Source organism: Chiloscyllium plagiosum, unplaced genomic scaffold, assembly GCF_037043375.1.
Source record: "Chiloscyllium plagiosum isolate Xiang-an unplaced genomic scaffold, Cpla_swu_hap1 HiC_scaffold_1, whole genome shotgun sequence".
Taxonomy (NCBI): domain Eukaryota; kingdom Metazoa; phylum Chordata; class Chondrichthyes; order Orectolobiformes; family Hemiscylliidae; genus Chiloscyllium; species Chiloscyllium plagiosum.
Window position 1 is genome coordinate 134,189,177 of NW_028270139.1, and position 19,595 is coordinate 134,208,771.

The 19,595-nt window shown below is 43.1% G+C and overlaps 1 protein-coding gene across 6 annotated transcripts in view; it reads left to right on the forward strand.

Moving 5' to 3' along the window:
* The window catches only part of st8sia5 (ST8 alpha-N-acetyl-neuraminide alpha-2,8-sialyltransferase 5), a 60,714-nt gene that overhangs the window by 14,722 nt on the left and 26,397 nt on the right, over positions 1-19,595 (forward strand). For all 6 annotated transcript variants that reach the window (XM_087990947.1, XM_043714563.2, XM_043714730.2 and 3 more), the window contains 2 exons: positions 15,985-16,077; positions 17,939-18,025. In XM_087990947.1, the coding sequence (XP_087847073.1) occupies positions 15,985-16,077; positions 17,939-18,025 (180 nt within the window). The remainder of the gene's footprint in view (positions 1-15,984; positions 16,078-17,938; positions 18,026-19,595) is intronic.

Here is a 19,595-nt window from a genome sequence, read left to right on the forward strand (position 1 = left end):
TGTCTTTTCATGAATGCCTTCACAGGATATGAGTATTGCTGGCTAAGCCAGTGTTCATTGCCCATCCCTAATTGCCCAGAGGGCAGTTGAGAGTCAGCTAAATTGCTATGGCTCTGGAGCCACATGTGGGCCAGACCAGGTAAGGATGGCAGTTTCCTTCCCTGAAGAACATCAGTAAACCAGATGGGTATTTTTCTGATTATCGATAACTGTCTCATGGTGTTCATTAGATTTTTAATTCTAGATTTTTATTTAATTCAAATTCCCCCATCTGGAAAGGCAGGATTTGAACCCACGTAACCATAACATTACTTGAGTCTCCAGATTGCTACTCTGGCAATAATTAGACTACTGCCTCCCCATTATCCTAGCCTCTGACCTGTTATTTTAGCCACAGTATTTGAGTCTGTGCCAATCAAAAACAACCATCTAACTATTCTGTTCTAATCCCATTTTCCAGTCTGCCTTTCCTGCCTTTCTCTGCACTCCATTAAGGGGAAAAGCTCTTTCCTGTCTACCTTGTCAATGCCCATCACCATTTCACACATCTCAATTATGTCCCCTCCCCTCGGTCTCCTCTGCTACAAGGAGCAGAGGGTGCTGGTGAGAAGTGACCAAGGAGGATTCTGAGAGAAGTTGACTTCTGAGAAGGGGATCACGGAAATTGGCTTCTCAGGAACCAGGTTCAAAGGCTGAGGAGTACCTGGAGAGAAATATAGCACACTGCACTTGAAGCTGCTGCATTGGTGAAGAGACTGTGCTTTTGAGAGCACTGTTCCCTCTCTATTGTGGATGGAGACCTGGTCATCAGGTGTGAGGCACTCTCTGTTGTTGCATGTGGCGCAGGTATGGCCCACTCCCCAAACCTGCACTGTTGCAGTCACTTGAGCCATCTTCCACTTCATCTGGAGGTCTAATACAGCTTGTGTCTGCAGGCACACCATGTATAAAGCTCTGGATAAGGGGAAGAAGAGCATACCCAACCACACTCATTGTGATGGACTGTGACTGGAGGACCATGACTGTCTCGGTGTGTGTCCCAGGGAACAGACCACACAGCACAGAGTCCTGAATCATGGAGCTACTCAGGACGAACCTCAACAAAAATCACTGCTTCTTTCTCCAGACTTCCTCCACAAAGACACATTCTCGAAGGAGATGTGTGACAGTCTCAAAATCCCCCTGCAGCTGCTTCAAGGACAACATGTTGTGGCACAGACTGCCCAGGCATACATGAAGGATGTCTCATTCTGATGGCCATCTTCATGTACGGCTGCATCAACTGCGCGTAGACCCTGTGTACGCAAACACCAAATGTCACTAATTACTGAGGTTCTTCCTGTCCCCGGTGATATGAAGGATGGGATTGGCCGCTGAATGACCCAAGTAGTTGACCATTCCATATCACCAGTCCCTCATGGAGAAATATGCAAAGGAAAACACCTTTGACCATAAGTCCACCAGGAAATGGTCAGCACATAGCATCCTCGAGACCCATGTTATTAAGGATGGGGATATTTGTGGAGCTGCTGCATCCAGTGAATTGTCTAATTGTTCACCACCATTCACATCCAAATGTGGTCACACTGTAGAGCTTAGATCTGATCTGTTGATTGCTTATGGTATTTGGCACGCAAGTAGTTTGTTGTGTACTTTTACCAAATTGACACCTCATTTTAGGAATGCCTGGCATGTCCTTCAGCACTTATCATTGAACCATGGTTGTTCCCCAGTATTGATGGTAATGATAGAGTGAGAAGCCTTGCCAGGCCATGAAGTTGCAGATTGTGTTGGAGTATAATTCTATTTGCTCACAGCATCTCGTGGATGCCCAGTCTTGAGTTGCTAGATATGTGTGAAGTCTATTCCAGTTAGAATGGTGGTAGTTGAAGAGTGTGGTGCTGGAAAAGCACAGCCCGTCAGGCAGCATCCGAGTAGCAGGATAATCGATGTTTCGGGCATAATTCTCCTGCTCCTTGGATGCTGCCTGACTGGCTGTGCTTTTCCAGCACCACACTCTTCGACTCTAATCTCCAGCATCTGCAGTGCTCACTTTCTCCCAGAATGGTGGTAGTGCCACACAACAAATTGGAGAAGGGACTTCATCTTTACATAGACTGTATGGTGGTCATTCTTATCAATACTGTCATGGGTAGCTGTATGTGTGGTAGACTGATTAGTGAAAATGAGGTGAAACATGTTTTTGTCTCTTGTTGGTTCCCCCTCTAGCTACCACAGACCCAATATAACAGCTATATACATCCTAAAGCATTAGCATTTCAACTTGGAGTCTGAAAGTCTCCTCCGATTGCTTGTACCTTGAGAACTTTTATCAGTCTTTTTTATAATTAGACTAATCCTTTAGGGACTACCTCAGAAATCTCAAACATGGAAGCCAAAGCACAATAGGTGTTGAAAATCTGACACGGCTGTAAGAATTCAAGGTTAAGGTAGTGTCTCTACCCCTGGACTGGTGTCTGCTCCAGAGGTGTGTAATAACATATTTTTTGAAAAATAGGTTAAATAAACAAAAGAATAAGTTTGAGGCTCAGGAGTATTAAGGCAGAATAATGAGAAACTTGCTTTGCATTTGAACGTCTGCATTTGATTTGGTAGCTCAAGTTGATGCACTACATGCTTCAAATACGTAGGATTTCTGAAAAAAGTAGTCATTCCGGCAGCAGTTGTAACTAGCTACAAAGCTACGGTTCTTGCAAAACTGCTAGCAGAGAACTGTAAAATTCTGCCCATGTCCGACCATTTCAGCAATCGCCGTTTTCTGGTGAAATCTGATACTGTGTACCTCAACCTTTCCTATACTTAAGTTGTATCATCTGCAAGCTTTGAAATTATGTCTGGGATTTGCAAGCCTACATTGTTAATACAACAATTCGTTAATTTAAGGAAAAAAAGCAGTGATCTCAAACCAATCTCTGGGGGACTCTCCCTGAGCACTTTTTTCTCCAGTTTGAAAACAACAGTTCACCACACTCTCTGCTTTTTAAGCATTCTGTATCTATGGAGCCATTAGTCCATTTAAGTCCATAGGCTTTGAATTTGCAAACATCTCTATATTTTGGTACATTATTAAATGCCTATTTGAAGTCCATAAATAAATCATACTGCTCCCATTAACCCTACTTCTGATATCATTACATTTAATTTCATTAGTTAGACATAATTCTCTTTTAGTAAATCTGTTTTATTTATAAACTTATGTTTCATGGTTCCAGTGGTTTACTTCATAGAATTTACTTCATGTGCAGATAGTGGCCATTTGGCCTATCGAGTCTGCACCAAGCCTCCAACCAGCATCTCACCCAGACCCATCTCTTCACCCTTTATCTGTAACCCCACATTTACCATAGCTAATCCACCAGTCCTTGCACATCCCTGGAAACAATGGACAATTTAGTATGGCTAGTCCACCTAACCTGCACATCTTTCAACTGTGTGAGAAAACAGGAGCACGTGGTGGAAACCAACGCAAACATGGGGAGAACGTGCAAGCTCCAAATAGACAGTCACCGAAGCCTGGAATTGAACCCAGGTCCCTGGCGCTGTGAGGCAGCAATGCCAACCATTGTGCTATTGTAAGAATTTCTCCCCCACAGATGTTGAATTGGCTGGCCTGTAGTTACCAGCTTTATCCTTCCTTTTTTGAACAGGCATATAATATTTACAGTCTGGATTAGAGTGGTGCTGGAAAAGCACAGCAGGTCAGGCAGCATCCAAGGAGCAGGAAGATCGATGTTTCGGGCAAAAGCACTTCATCAGGAATAGAGGCGGAGCCTGCAGGGTGGAGAGATAAATGAGAGGGGGTGGGGGTGGGGAGAAAGTAAAATAGAGTACAATAGGTGAATGGGGGTGGGGATGCAGGTGATAGGTCGAGAGGAGGGTGGGGGAAGGTAACAAAGAGTACAATGGGTGAATGGGGGTGGGGATGAAGGTGGTAGGTCAGAGAGGAGGGTGGAGTGGATAGATAGAAAGCAAGATAGGCAGGTAGGACAGGTCATGGGGACGGTGCTGAGCTGGAAGGTTGGAACTGGGGTAAGGTGGGGGGAGGGGAAGTGAGGAAACTGGTGAAGTCCATATTGATGCCCTGGGGTTGAAGTGTTCCGAGGTGGAAGATGAGGCGTGCTTCCTCCAGGCATCGAGTGGTGAGGGAGTGGCAGTGGAGGAGGCCCAGGATCTGTATGTCTTCGGCAGAGTGGGAGGGGGAGTTGAAATGTTGGGCCAGAGCAGTGGGGTTGATTGATGCGGATGTCCCGGAGATGTTCCCTAGAGCGCTTTGCGAGGAGGCGTCCAGTCTCCCCAATGTAGAGGAGACTGCATCGGGAGCAACGGATACAATAAATGACATTGGTGGATGTGCAGATAAAACTTTGATGGATGTGGAAGGCTCCTTTGGGCCTTGGATGGAGGTGAGGGAGGAGGTGTGGGCCCAGGTTTTGCAATTCCTGCGGTGGCAGGGGAAGGTGCCAGGATGGGAGGGTGGGTTGTTGAGGGGGATGTGGACCTGACCAGGTAGTCACAGAGGGAACGGTCTTTGCGGAAAGTGGTGGGGAGGGAAATATATCTCAGGTGGTGGGGTCCGTTTGGAGGTGGCGGAAATGTTGGCAGACGATGTGGTTTATGCGTAGGTTGGTAGGGTGGAAGGTGAGCACCAGGAGGGATCTGTCCTTGTTACAGTTGGAGGGGTGGGGTCTGAGGGCGGAGGTGCGGGATGTGGAAGAGATGCATTGGAGGCCATCCTAAAGAAGGAGGCCATCTGGTGTGTTCTATGGTGGAATTGGTCCTCCTGGGAGCAGGTGCAGCAGAGGCGGAAGAATTGGGAATACGGGATGGCATTTTTGCAGGAGGTAGGGTGGGAAGAGGTGTAATCCAGGTAGCTATGGGAGTCGGTGGGTTGACACTCCTCTGGCATGACCGTAACTAAGAAAGATTGGAATAACCTGTCAACTTCCACCCCTGCTTCTCTCAGTATAACAACCAATAACCAGATGACTTTCTTATTTTAAACACTTGAGGATAGTGCCGTTGATGTTTATGTGGATTTCAGCGAAATGTTTGACAAGGTCCCGCATGGGAGACTGATGAAGCAAGTAAAAGCAGGTGGGATTCAGGGTAACTTGGCAAATTGGATCCCAATTAGCTTAATGATAGGAGACGGATGGTGCTGGTAGAAGGCATTGTGTGAGACTGGAGGCCAGTGTCTGGTGGCACACCAAGAGATCAGGGCAGGGTCCCTTTATTGTTTTTGCTATAGATAACAATGTAGATGAGAATGTGGGGAAATGATAAGTGAGTTTACAGATTAGCAAGGTGGTTAATAATGGGGAAGAGCTTCTTGGGTTACATGAAACTATAGATGGGTCAGTCAGAAGGGCAGATGGAATTTAATCCTGAAAAGTGAGATGGTACACTTGGAGTACTCAATGAATAGCAAGGCACAAGGAAGTTCAGAGGAACAGGAATCTTGGTGTACTTGTACACAGATCCCTGAAAGGAGCCGGACAGGATCAGAGGGTTTTTAAGAAGGCATATGGGGCCCTTGTTTTTATCAGTCATGGCATAGATAATAAGAGCAGGGAATTTCTATTAGAGCTAAACAAACCTTTGGTTAGACCACAGCAGAGTACTATTTGCAGTTCAGGTAGTTAAATTGTAGGAAGGATGTGATTGTACTGGAGGGGGTACAGAGGAGATTCACCAGGATATTGCCTGGGTTGGAACATTCTCGCTACAAACAAAATATGGATAGGCTTGGATTGTTTTTTTTTGAGTTGTAAAAGATTGAGGGGCATGGACAGGAAAGATATGAAGCAGTTGTTCTCTTTAATTGAAGGGTCAGTAACGATGGGCATAATTTTAATTTTCTCTCCCTGGGATGGTGGGAATCTGTAATTCACTGCCTGGGAGGGGGTAGCGGCAGAAAACCTCAGTGGATAAACACTTGAAATGTCAAACATTTAAGCTATGGACCAAATGCTAGAAAGTGGGATTGGTGTAGATTGGCAGAGACTCGATGACCGACAGGCCTGTTCTGTGCTGTATGTTTCTGTGAACAGTGTCTATCTTTTTAAGAATCTCCTCTATTAATTTTTATCCTAATGACTTTCTTTCCTGCCTGTGTACACACTGTGTCATTAATAGCATCCATGTTAGTGAAGACAAATGCAAACTAATCATTTTAAATCCAAGTTATGCATTCTGCCTGCACAAGTAAATCTTTTTTTTGGGCTTCAGTAGATGCTATCTTGCCTTTGACATCATTTTTTTGCAAGGCAATTTTAAAAATCAGGAAAAAATACATGAGAAAACTTTTTGTTACTGTACATACATAGCATTCTTGCATCATCGAAGACCTTCTGCTGATCTATACCCAGTGAGACTGCCCAGTTAGGGCATTTGCTATAAATAAACGCAGCTCTCATTTATTTTGTCACATGTTTATGGTTATCTGGGTAATGTTTGCTGCGATATTACAAGACAGGAAGTAATGAGTGGAATGGAATTCACATAATGTTCTGAAGGACAACTGTTTGATATTTATAATTAAACCCTTTTGACTGTGCATTTGATGTGATAAAAGTCATCCATCATTTTCTTTTTAAAAGCTTAATTATTTTATGGATACATATTCAATTAAGGATGTAGTTTTGGTACACCTCACCCCATTAGCCAGAGTCCACAAAAGACTATAGGTATCTGTCTCCTTTAGAGGTACAGGATATATAGCTTGAGGAGCACCATCCACATGAAGTGTCAGTCAAGGCAAGAATATAGAAATCTGTGAACTACCACAGGCTTTACAAGGAATGAACCCATGCTGCTGGTGTCATTCTGTAGTGTAGTCCTTAGCTTGTTTTATCTTATCATAGTATCATTGTTTTTTTTCTAGATAGTACTGACGAACAAAATGAACTAAAAACAACCATATTGGATTTAGTGCTTGGCAACGAACTAGGCCAGGCATCAGATCTCTTGCTTGGAGAGCATTTCAGTGATAGTGATCACAACTCCTTGGCCTTTACTATAGTCATGGAGAGGGATAAGAGCAAACAGTATGGGAAAGTATTTAATTGGGGGAAGGGGAGTTACAATGCTATTAGGCAGGAACTGGGGCACCTAAATTGGGAACATATGTTCTCAGAGAAATGCATGACAGAAATATGGAGGTTGTTTTAGTGAGCACTTGCTGATAATGCTGGATAGGTATGTCCCACTGAGGCAAGGAAGGGTTGATAGGGTGAAGGAACCTTGAGTGATAAGGGATGTGAAACATCTAGTCGAGAGGAAGAAGGAAGCTTACTTAAGGGTGAGGAGGCAAGGATCAGGTAGGACTCTAGTGAGTTACAAGGTAATCAGGAAGGAACTGAAGAATGGACTTCGGAGAATTAGAGGGGAAATGAAAAAGTCTTGGCAGGTAGGATGAAGGAAAACCTTAAGACATTCTATCCTTATATGAGGAACAAGAGGATGGCCAGAGTGAGGGTAGGGCCGATCAGGGATAGTGGAGGGAGCTTGTGCCTGGAGTCAGAGGAGATAGGGAGGTCCTTAATGAATACTTTGCTTCGGTGTTCACTACTGAGAGGGACCTTGACATTTGTGAAGACAGCATGAAACAGGCTGATATGCTGTAAAAGGTTGACGTTAAGAAGGAGGATGTGCTGAAAGTTTTGAAAAACATAAAGATAGATAAGTCCATTGGGCCTGACGGGATATACCCAAGATTACTATAGGAAGCAAGGGAAGAAATTGCTGCGCCTTTGGCAATGATCTTTGCGTCCTCACTGCCCACTGGAGTAGTGCCAGATGATTGGAGGGTGGCAAATGTTATTCAAGAAAAGGAATAGGGATAATCCTGGGAATGACAGACCAGTCAGTGTTACATCTGTGGTGGGCAAATTATTGGAAAGGATTCTGAGAGACAGGATTTATGATTGCTTGGAAAACCATAGTTTGTTTAGAGATAGTCAGCATAGCTTTGTGAGGAGCATGTCATGCCTCACAAACCTTATTGAATTCTTTGAGGATGTGACAAAACACATTGATGAAGGTAGAGCAGTGGATGTGGTGCACATGAAGTTTAACAAGGCGTTTGATTAGGTTCTCCATGGCAGGTTCATTCAGAAAGGAAGGAGGCATGGGATACAGGGGCATTTGGCTGTCTGGTTACAGAATTCGCTGGCCCATAGAAAACAGAGTAGATGAAAAGTATTCCGCCTGGAGCTCGGTGACCACTGGTATTCCACAGGAATCTGTCTGGGACCTGTGCTCTTTGTGATTTTTATAAAAAACTTGGATGAGGAAGTGGAAGGATGGGTTAGTATGTTTGCCAATGACATGAACATTGATGGAATGTGGATAGTGTGGAGGGCTGTTGTAGGTTGTACCGAGACATTGACAGAATGTAGGACTGGGCTGATAAGTGGCAGATGGAGTTCGAATTGGAAAAGTGTGAAGTGATTCATTTTGGAAAGTCAAATTTGAATACAGGATTAAAGGCAGGATTCTTGGCAGTGTCGAAGAGCAGAGGGATCTAGAGGTCCATGTCCATAGGTCCCTCAAAGGTCCCACCCAAGTTGATAGGGTAATTAAGAAGGCACATGGTGTGTTGGCTTTCATTAGCAGGGGGATTGAGTTTAAAAACTGTGAGGTTATGCTGCAGCTCTGTGGAGCCCTGGTTCGACCACACTTGAAATATTGTGGTCGCCTCATTGTAGGAAGGATGTGGAAGCTTTAGAAGGGTTCAGAAGAGATTTACCAGGATGCTGCCTGGACTGGAGGGCATATCTTATGAAGAAAGATTGAGGGAGCTAGGGTTTTTCTCATTGGAGTGAAGAAGGATGAGAGGTGACTTGGTAGAGTGAATAGTCAGAGAGTTTTTCCCAGGCAGAAATGGCTATCACAAGGAAAAATAATTTTAAAGTGATTGGAGGAAGGTTTAGGGGAGATGTCAGAGGTCAGTTCTTTACACAGAGAGTGTTGGGGGAGTGGAATGCACTGCCAGCAGTGATTGTAGAATCAGATACATTAGGGATATTTAAGCGACTCTTGGATAGGCACATGGATGATAGTAAAATGAAGGGTATGTAGGTTTGTTGGATCGTAAAGTAGGATAAAAGGTTGGCACGACATCGAAGGCCGAAGGGCCTGTACTGTGCTGTACTGTTCTGTGTTCTAAGGAACTGCTGATGCTGGATATCTGAAATTGCTGGAGAATCTCAGCAGGTGTAGCAGCATCTGTGGAGAGAAAGTAGAGTTAATATTTCTGGCCCAATGATCCTTATTGAGAAGTGCTTTTTGTCGTGTAGCCAGGAAAAGGTGGTATTTATGCTGAAGATCAGGGTGGAGAGGGGAAGGGAGCGATGAGGGTGGTGAAGATGGAGCCCAGAAAGAGAGAAAACAGCAGTTGGCTGATGGTGAACTGGTGGAAAGAAAGGCTATTGATGGGGACCATTAGTGGGTAAAAATGGGTTGGCTGTGATGAGAGTAGCCCATGTGATAACAAGGCCTTGGGTGTGGGGTGGGTAAAGAAAATTAATTGTCCACTTCAAAAACTCACTTTCCTATATTTGCTGATAATCCTTCAGTGCCTTGTTTATCAAAACTCTATTCACCCCTGCCTTCAGTATATTCACCCTTCTTCCAGCACCTTTTGAAGAAGAGACCTCCAAACCCATTCAACATGTTGAGAAAAAAATGGTCTTTTTTATCTGTGTCTTCAATGATTGACTCCTGCTTTAAACAAGGAGCCCTAATTCTCGATTCTCCCATAAGTGGAAACATTCTTCCAACATCTATTCCTTCAATATATGAATCATGCACACTTCAATGAAGTCACCTCTTACAAGCCTGGTTTGCCCATTTCCCCACAAGACAACCCACCTATCTGAAGTATTTGTCCAGGAAATCTTTCTAAATTGCTGCCAATGCATTTACCCTTCCTTAAATAAGGAGACTTGTTCTGTACATTATTGTCCAGATGTGGTCTCAGCAGTGTCCTGTTAAGGTGAAACATAACTTCTGTAAAAGCAAAATGCTGGAAATCTGAAATAAAAAAACATAAAGTATTGGAGAAATTCAGCAGGTCTAGCTGCTTCTGTGGAGAGACAAACAGTTAATGTTGAGTCCAGTATGATTCTTCTTTGGAAGTTCTGAATAAATAGCCAACAAATTGGTTAAACATGATTTCCCTTCCATAATACAATGACCTGATTACCTCGTATCTTTCTCTGTGCCCCCTCCCATAAAGTTTGTAAAAATAGCTTGTAACATCCCTCACTCTTTCTCTTGTTCACATGCACAGCCACCCTTATGCTCTGTATGCCTGTCTGTCTCTTGTGCTTGCTTCTATCAGCCACCCCTTTGTAATGGATTAATGATAAGGCAGCTTTACCCAGATGGCTTCCTTGGCGGGTGCAAGCAGGACAAAATCTGAGCCGGTTTAGTCATGTGGTGCAGCTGTTCATTTGAAGGACACTAGGATCATGCAGAATAAACAGTGACTTTTCAGATATTGTTATTGCTTCCTTGGTGACTCAATAACTGTGTCACTCAAAGTGAAACTGAACACTTGGGTCTAGGCAGATTCTAAATTTAGCTTTGATCTTTCCTCACAGTAAGTATACTTGATCCTTGTGTCTCTAGACTGTAAAATTTAGCTCCAAATCAAACAGAATTTTTGAATTGCTAATTATATATTCAGAAGCCAGGTCTGGATGATGAAGTTGATTAGATGACCAGCAAAGATATGTTTTGAATGAGATAAGGCCATGAATTATACTCGGAATGGGGTTATGGCCTGAATGGTCCCATTGCCTATCCGCCTCCTCCTTCTTGACCTCTCCGCCTCCATCCTACTCCGACCTATCACCCTCACCTTGACCTCTTTCCACCTATCACATTTCCAACGCCCCTCCTCCAAGTCCCTCCTCCCTACCTTTTATCTTCTCCTGCTGAACACTCTCTGCTCATTCCTGAAGAAGGGCCTGTGCCCGAAACGTCGAATCTCCTGTTCCCTGGATGCTGCCTAACCTGCTGTGCTGTTCCAGCAATAAAGTTTCAACCCCTACATTTGCCCCTTACCTAACACTACAGGCAATTTAGCATGGCCAATTCACCTGACCTGCACATCTTTGGACAGTGGGAGGAAACCGGAGCACCCGGAGGAAACCCACGCAGACACAGGGAGAACGTGCAAACGTGCAGATCTGCTGAACTTTTTCAGCAGTTTCTCTTTCTGTGCCCATATTAAAGTGCAGCTAAACTGAATACGAACTCTATTGCAGCAGTACACATTGAAGTGCGGCTGCTTCCAAATAGATTAATTTTTCGCTGTTTGGGAGGTCAAAATGTAGCTTATGGGTTTTATCATTTCAGGAGTAGTTCTAAAGCTGCCGGAAGTCTTTGAAATGGCAGTGTATCCTTCTAGAAAGATCCAGCATTGCCACCAGGATTGTTAAAAGTAGATGTTAACATGAATAAAAAGTGGATAAACCTGTGGAACTGTCACCAAAAGAGACAATGCTGGAAAATCTCAGCAGGTCTGACAGCATCTGTAAGGAGAGAAAAGAGCTGATGTTTCGAGTCTAACTGACCCTTTGTCAAACTGTCAGTCTGTCTGCCAGTTAAAGATTTGATAAGTATCGTGAATTAATTAATAGACAGTAAACTTTATATTGTTTAATCTCAGCACATGGTGGAGACTGGGTCAGTTGACATTTAAGGGCAAAAGTTCATGGCTGTGGGCAAACATTAAACTGACGATGGGGTGAATAAGGACTGTGGTATGGGTGAAGAGGCACAGTTTTGCGGAGGTGGGGAGGCAAGAGATGGCATGGGGAGTAAATGGATGCGATGGAAAGAGTTAGAAGGTTTTCTCGGTTTTTGTTTCTTTGATCCTTTAACAGCTGTGACAAGGCCCCAGATCTCTTAGGTGGGCTCCCTGCTCTAAGCTGCTCTAGTTCCAACCTTCAATCAGAGTCTCCAACATATGATCGAGCATTTGATCAAAGCTCCAAATCTCCCAACCTCCTCCCCATCTATTATTACATTCTAAGGTACCAACATTATTAAACAACATGATTTTCTTAAAATTATTCATTGAAACCATTTAACCACAAATATTCTAATTTATTTAAAATGTTTGCATTTCCAAGTGCAACATCAGTCTTCCATGCCTGTTGTTCATAGATTCAACCTTGTGGTAACTTCACAGTTCTCTCTGATCTGATGATTTGCAATGACATAGGGACAATGGCCATTACCCTGACTTCAAACTGTGCTTTTGACAGCTGGAATGAAAAAGTGAGATCAATACCATCATCCTAGAGCTTATGGTACTAAATGAACTGGTTGACAAGAGTTGCAGTAGTATGTAGACCATTTGGTTCTCAATAAGCACTTCCTCATGATTGGCATCGATTTGTCTCCGTTTACAGTGATCTTTCACAGTATGTTCAGTAGAAAAGATTATTTGACAATGGAACACTGCTGAACAGTGCTGTTGCAATATTGAATAATAGGTATGACCATCCCAATTCACTGACCGAATAATGAGATTTTTGGGCTTCTTCAGCCGGTTTGTGTCATGAGCCCCCTGCTTCATATTCTCAAGATAGGACAAAGAGAGGAGTGAATTATTAAGGAAGACTACAGAACTTTGAGATTATTGATGAATAACTGTAGTGAAATATTATCTTATCTTGCTGTAGTGAAATATTATCTTGCCTTTGCACCAAAATAACAGCTCTTCAAAATAGTTCCCCCTGTCTTTTTCTCTGACCTTGGCAGCTTTTGGGAGGAGTGGACATCTTTGGGCCAAGCCAACTGTTGGGTTAAGCAGTCAGCAAATGGGTTTTTAGTTACAATCTATGCCTATTTTTTTTTCATCTTTAAAGAGTGGAGGATTAAAAATGCCTCCTATTATGACACGTTAGCAGACCTGTTCCACCCTTCAGGAGCATTTATGTCGACTGCATCAATTTGTGGCTCCCATATTATAGGTTAAGGCCCTTAGATCAGTTAGGATAGAGTCTGTTTGAACTTGGTGCTTTAAGTTCAAATGGCCCCACTGAGTTCAGATTTTCCTCCCATGTGACTCATGCCTTGGTACCTGCTAGATGTTTGGAAGTGGATTGGGGTGTGGGATAAAAACTTGTGTGTTGGAGTCCTACCAAACATTTTTCTAAAGGTCCACAGAAATTCCCTAACTCTGTGAAAATCCAGCTGTCCATCTTAGGTACAGAGACCTGATTGTTTCGGTATCCCTTGCAAAAAAAAATTCTTGAAGAACCTTTTCCAAGTTGGGATGAATGTCATGGGCTAATCCGGCATACAGTCTTGTAGGTACAAAAGATATTTCTGGATGCTCAGTTAGTCATCTGTTGATATAGGGGAACACAGCCTGTTTTTTTATTCACTTCAGAGGCTTTTCCTTACTGTTAGGAACTTCCATAGAACACAATGCTTTTCTTGAAAGACTGGATCCTGTCTTTTTACAAAAGCCAGTAGCAAAGTTGTGCATAGTTTGGTCATAACATGATATGATGTGCATTGTCAGGGGTAATGTGAATCAGAGCCCCAAATTCACTTGCCAGAATTAAAAATTAGATCAACTTTCATGGCTGCCTGCATCTAGCAATATCTTGCCCAAAGTCCAAGTATGTGAAAATTGGCAGCAGTGATGGCAGATTGATCAGCCACTCTGTAATCAGTTAGGACACACAATGACCCTACAAAAGGAAGGTGAAATAAGTTGAACTAAGTCGCTGAAATAAGTCTCTGATTAATTCACTGACTGTTTACCCTGCAAATAAGATCATTAAACCTCACTAACCTCCACCAATCAGGTTTAACCATGGCCGTAGAAGTGGGCATACTCCATGACCTGCTGAGTAAAAACAAATTGCCTGTTGTCACCATAGCATTTCGCGGAAGACAGGGGATAGATTTTCTACATCTCCAATATTAGGATTAAAGGCATCACATTGGCTCACCATTACGTGATATGGTACATTGAATTAACTGCTCCTTTTTTTATTTGGAGTGGAGCTTGTTTTTTTTTAAAGAAATTTTTTTACTCTTGAAAATTGTGAATTCAGTGAAAACTTCTTGTGGTCTCTGGTAGTGAAGCCCTGCATAATGAGTCAATTCTTGGCCCACTTTATGTCTTAGCAAAATGTTCAGCTGCTGAGAGGGTTGCAGTAAGGACCATTTGACACAGCAGAGCAGAGGCAGGAAGCGTAGGGTAGATTTTAAAATCCAGATGTGGAATGGACAAGCAGTGGGTATGACACCTGCCCATTTCTGTAGTGTATATGTTTATTTGGGGGTTCGTGATCACAGTTACATAATATTGGCAGTCAACAATTTGTGAACATTTTCTGAAAGTCTATTGAGTTTAAGAAGCAGTAGAGTCTAGATACGATACATTAGATAATTAAGTAAAGAAAGTATACAACCATGACAAGTTTAGAAACCAGAGGACAAACCGGCTATTGGTATGGTATGCATTGGTCTCAATAAAGTTGTAAAGGCAGCATTCTGTTTTCTAGCTGGTGTTAGGGAACTCTTCACTGGGGCTTCCTCCTCCTGCACTTCTAGTCTGCCTTCCACCTGGATCAGACAGCTCTCTAAACACTGCCCTCTGCCCTGATCACTTGTTAATTTACCCTTTTTCTAGGGGCAGGTAACTTACACCCTGTCAACCAATTGCCTGAATCCTTTTGGCTGAAGACTGTGTTACATCTACCAATGATGTCTGATCACTTGTTGTCCCCTTGACCACCTGTATTTGATGTTTAGTTTTCATTCCTTCCAAGGACAAAACCCCACCTTATTTTCAACAACATTGCATTTATAAACCTTCTGTTTACCATGGTAGGAGGTTAGTCACTACTGTACCATATTTAAATGAGGGCTCACGCTACACAGTGACAACTCTATATGGAATACTAAAAGCATACAGTTTTAAAGGGGGCCCCAATTTTCAACAGAGCCACGGTCTGCCTTGAGGGCCCGTCCTCGTTACCATACTGACCTTGAACTCCTAACTGAGCATTTTTCATAACTGGCACAATATGATCTGCCTGGCATACAGTTATACCTGAGGAGGTGGGGGAAGTGGCATACAATGGGACCTCGGAGAGACGAGGGTGGGGGAAACTCCAGTTGACAGTAGCCTACATCACTCTTTGGAGCCTTGGGTGAAAGACACATTTTCTACTTGGATGACCTGAAAAATAAATCCCTCCTTGTGTTTAGAGCTTTTCCATCTTCATCAATAGGAAGCTGTGCAACTAACAATGATAAGGATGGGACACAAGCGACATTAGTGAGAAAAAGCCAAGAAAATAATGGCAAAGAAAGGAGAGGGAAAGTCCTGAAATATTGAGGGCAGTACAAAAGAGAGGAAATTCAAATAAATCCTTCAGACTTTCTTGTAAGTGGCCTGTTGATTTATTTAAAGTATCACTTTTAAGGTTGGAGGGGTATTTATGAGTTCCCAATATGCACCCTGCCATTCCACATACATTATTCAGACTGAACTGATCATGTGGAGATTAGTTTTGAACTATTGCCAGTATGCTGTATATGTGGGCATCAAATCTATGTGAGAGGGCACCACTGGTTACTCAACCACTGACCTTTGTCATTGGAGGGGGAGGTGGGAGGTGGGGGGGGGGAGGGTCACCTGGCTTCAACTAAACAATTTCTGCAGAGGATCAGCTCTTGAGGGTTGAGAATTCACCACATAGGAAATTCGAATCCACATCTTAGAGATCTCGCACAACACACAATTGTGCTGTTTCCTGTTGCGCTCATTCCTTCCCCAGTTTGAACAATACACAGAGAAGAAAAATATTCAAAATCATTCTCCCAATATTTGTAAAGAAATAAGAAGGCAGTACAGTGTGGAGTTGATGAAAACATGTGTGAGTTTGTTTTTAAAAATGCAAATTTTATTCCCTGCAGGTACTTTGAGTTGCGTGAAGCTTCATTTGAATACAACTCCTCAACATGCTGGAAGCTACGGAATGAGATCATGGAGGTGAAGATACTTTCCATGTAAGTCACTGTTACTTTAAAAGTGGAGACCTTACACAGGATAACATTGACTTGTTTCTGTACTGTACATCAGCCTATCTAATCCACACTAGAGATTACTGGTGAGAAGTGACTAGGATTTGGAAACCTACTTTGCTGCTTCTCTGTCTTTTGGCTAAGATCAAGTGTAGTCTCTGTTTTTATCAGCTTACCTGGAAGGGAAGAGACCATGATCCAGAAGATGGTTCTCCCAAGAGGAGTCTGAGCTGAGGATCTTCATCATCAAAAGACCTTGAGGTCATCATTGGATCGTGATTGTGAACAGAGTTTGAAGGATTGTCGGTTGAGCTGAGTTGCAATTGGTCGATCTTTATGCTGGCCTCACTTAATGACATTTCAGTGACCAGCTAACCAGAGCTATGACCTCTGCTAGTGCTGGTGTCCCAGGCCAGAGGATCCTAGACACAGTCAGGGTGACTGTGAAAACGTTGCAGGAAGGATCACCGGTCGACTGAATCTTCTTTGTGAAGAGAGTCCTCCTGGATTCCTGCGGGTTCCAAGTCATTCTCCCTGCACAGAGGAGCCAGGTAGTTATAATGCATTTATAAAACCCGCATGTCCTGGCAACAGGTGTCCTAACCTTCCTGCCGCTTGAAGGAGCAGCACCGATGTAGTGGACCCCTTTGGAATGTAGATTAGCAAGCGACAGGACAAAGTGACCCTGAAAGTAAATGCCAGAGGGGACATCCTCCATTCGGCCTCTAGTTTTGCGATTGGAGGAAACTGAGGTGACCTGACATTCGCGGGGCAGCCTAGAATGTGCTGAACCTGTGGGAGGTCAGGGCATGTGGCAGTAGATTGTAAAGTGACCCTCTGCAGGAACTACAAACAGGAGGGCCACCTGACTGAGGACTGCAAGGAGTCCATGAGCTGCAACCTGTGTGGGGAAGCAGGATGGAGGGGGCACCTAGGTTCAGATGGACGGAAGTGAAAACGCGAGCCATGAACTCCCAAAGGTCAGTAAGATGTCAATGTCCAGTAAGAAAACAGAAACGAGCATGACCCAGTAGGAAAGGTAGGCTGGAGAAGAGGAAAAGGTAGCCAGAGCAGAGTTACAGAACCAACCCAATCTCCACCTGAACAGACCGAGTCAATGTAAGAAATGAAGGAGGCAGGGGAATGGATACTGGTGAGGAACAACCACGAGAGGAAAATGCCTCAGGCCCCCAGGGCCCACAGCAAAGCGGAAAGAGGCAGCATCATGATGGGCAAACCAGCAGCTCCTCTGATGATGAAGGAGAGGAGCACCCCCCCAAACCGGAGCTGCCAGACCTCGTGAGAGATCCGGTGAAACGCAATCTCTAGCCAATGGGGAGCAAAGTGTGCCCACCTCACCACAGTTCCAGGAAACCAGGAGCAGGGACATTTTGATTCAGGAGCAGAGCGTGACAGCCTCTCTGTCGGACTCTGAACTGGACCTTCCTGGATTTGTCCTCACCCCAACACCACCAATAAGAGCAATGCCTCCAGGGAGGAGCAGACCAGCAACCTCCGTGCTGCAAGTGTCTAACAGTTCTCCCACATCACGGGGATGCAGAGATTCCCCCCAGTCATAAGACTGGCAAGTGGACCTTCCATTTTCTGCCACTCAGAATAACTACCCTGTCAAAGGTCAGCTGTGATCTGCTTGAATGGTGGAGCAGACTTGAAGAGCCAAAAGGCTTGCTGCAGCTCCTATTTCTGATGAGGAACACAGATTTTACACACAAGTCTCAAATAGTTTAATTTATTTCATATACTAGGCTTCATATAATGGAATTAGCTCTGTTTACATATGAACATGACATAGCTGTTTATGTAATGCTGACTGTTTGTTCTGCAGGGTGAAACAGTCTGAACTGTTTGACAGATGGAAGACCCTACAGCTGTGTAAATGGGAATTGAATGAGACTGCAGCCAATATTTTCAAGTAAGTGAATGAGAAGGCAGGAATGATGAAAATGAGAAGTGAAAGAGAAGCTGGAGGTGAAGAAAAAAAAGAGCTGGAGCAATTCAGGAGGAGGAGTTTCAGTAGATGTACAAGAGGAGGAAAAGGAGACTGAGTGGATAGTTGGGAAGAAGGTGAGGGAAACAAAGACAATTTGAATGAAACAAATAGGAACACAAAGTAAAAGTATAAATGGAAAAGGGTAGGGAAAACATTTGGGGAAGAGAATAGGAAATGTCTGAGAGACAGTTACTAGTTGCTCAGGAGTTTTAAATAAATCATAAATACAGGACTGAAAGCAAGGGAGTGAAGAGAGAGGAATAGGGGAAAGGACAGAAGAAGGGGGTGGAGTAGGAGTAAAAGTAAAAGAGAATAACAGAAATAGATAAGAATAGATTGAGAGAGAGTGAAATAGGTCACCCAGAATGAAAGGAACACAATGACTGCTATGATGCGGTTATGTTATCATGAGTATGTCTCTTCGAGGTTTACTGGTGGAGATATAATACAACATCCCCCTTTTTCCCAATGATAAAATCTTATTCCATACTCAAAATCCCAAATCTTGAGACCATTATTTTAGTCTAAAAGTTGTCAGATTTTACAAGAGGGGTTGACATGATGCTTGATTTGGGTCTGAGTGCAATCCAGAAGAGATCATTGCAATGGTATAAAATAAAACAAATAACATTAAAGAATTCAGATTAATTATACATTTATCGTTCATTAATTTTAAGACAATACAAACTCTATATTTGATCCGTAAATACAAATATATAATTAATTATGTACAATACTTCATGTTGAAATTCTTCAAAATCTTTGGCTTGAATCACTGAACAATTCATTCCAGTTGCCTCATAGTTAAACATCATTGTACAAATTCTCTTCATCTTTATCACAGGATCATTAATACTAACTTTGGCATCACCATTTCACAAGTAATCACCCTCCGTACCATCAGGTTTATATATGATATTCCACACTTGGAAGTAAACTTTTAGCAATTTTGAGATCAACTTCAACTTCATTCCAAGCGTCTGCGACCCTTTGTCCGAATATTTCAAGTAAGATGATGTTTACATTTCTGCAATGTTAATGAATTATATATTTTTGCCTTCCGAGATTTAATTATTCTACATCTTTCAGATGCTGTTCTTGAGTGATTTATTTACATACAAACTCAAGTACTGGACAAAACTAAGAACAGCTGCCATGTCAGAATGGATTGTTCTTGCATAACTACATGATCAGGATTTGAGCATGACCCAGATGAGGAAATGTTTTTTTTAAACGCATGAGGAAAAAGAAGTCACAAATTCCTTATTTCTTTGATTTCTTCTAACTGCCTTTATCCATTCAACCTTTCTCTTGAACATTGATGATGACACCTTTCAGAAATTACTCTTTTTGAGAGCTTTGAGCTTTTCCTTTGAATGTTGCTTGGCTTTCACTTGCACATACTGTCTTCATCTACAATGTGTATGCTCATGGACTAGCATATCCAACAGTTTACCGGGGGAGGGGGCGGGGTGGTGGGGGTGGGTGTGTG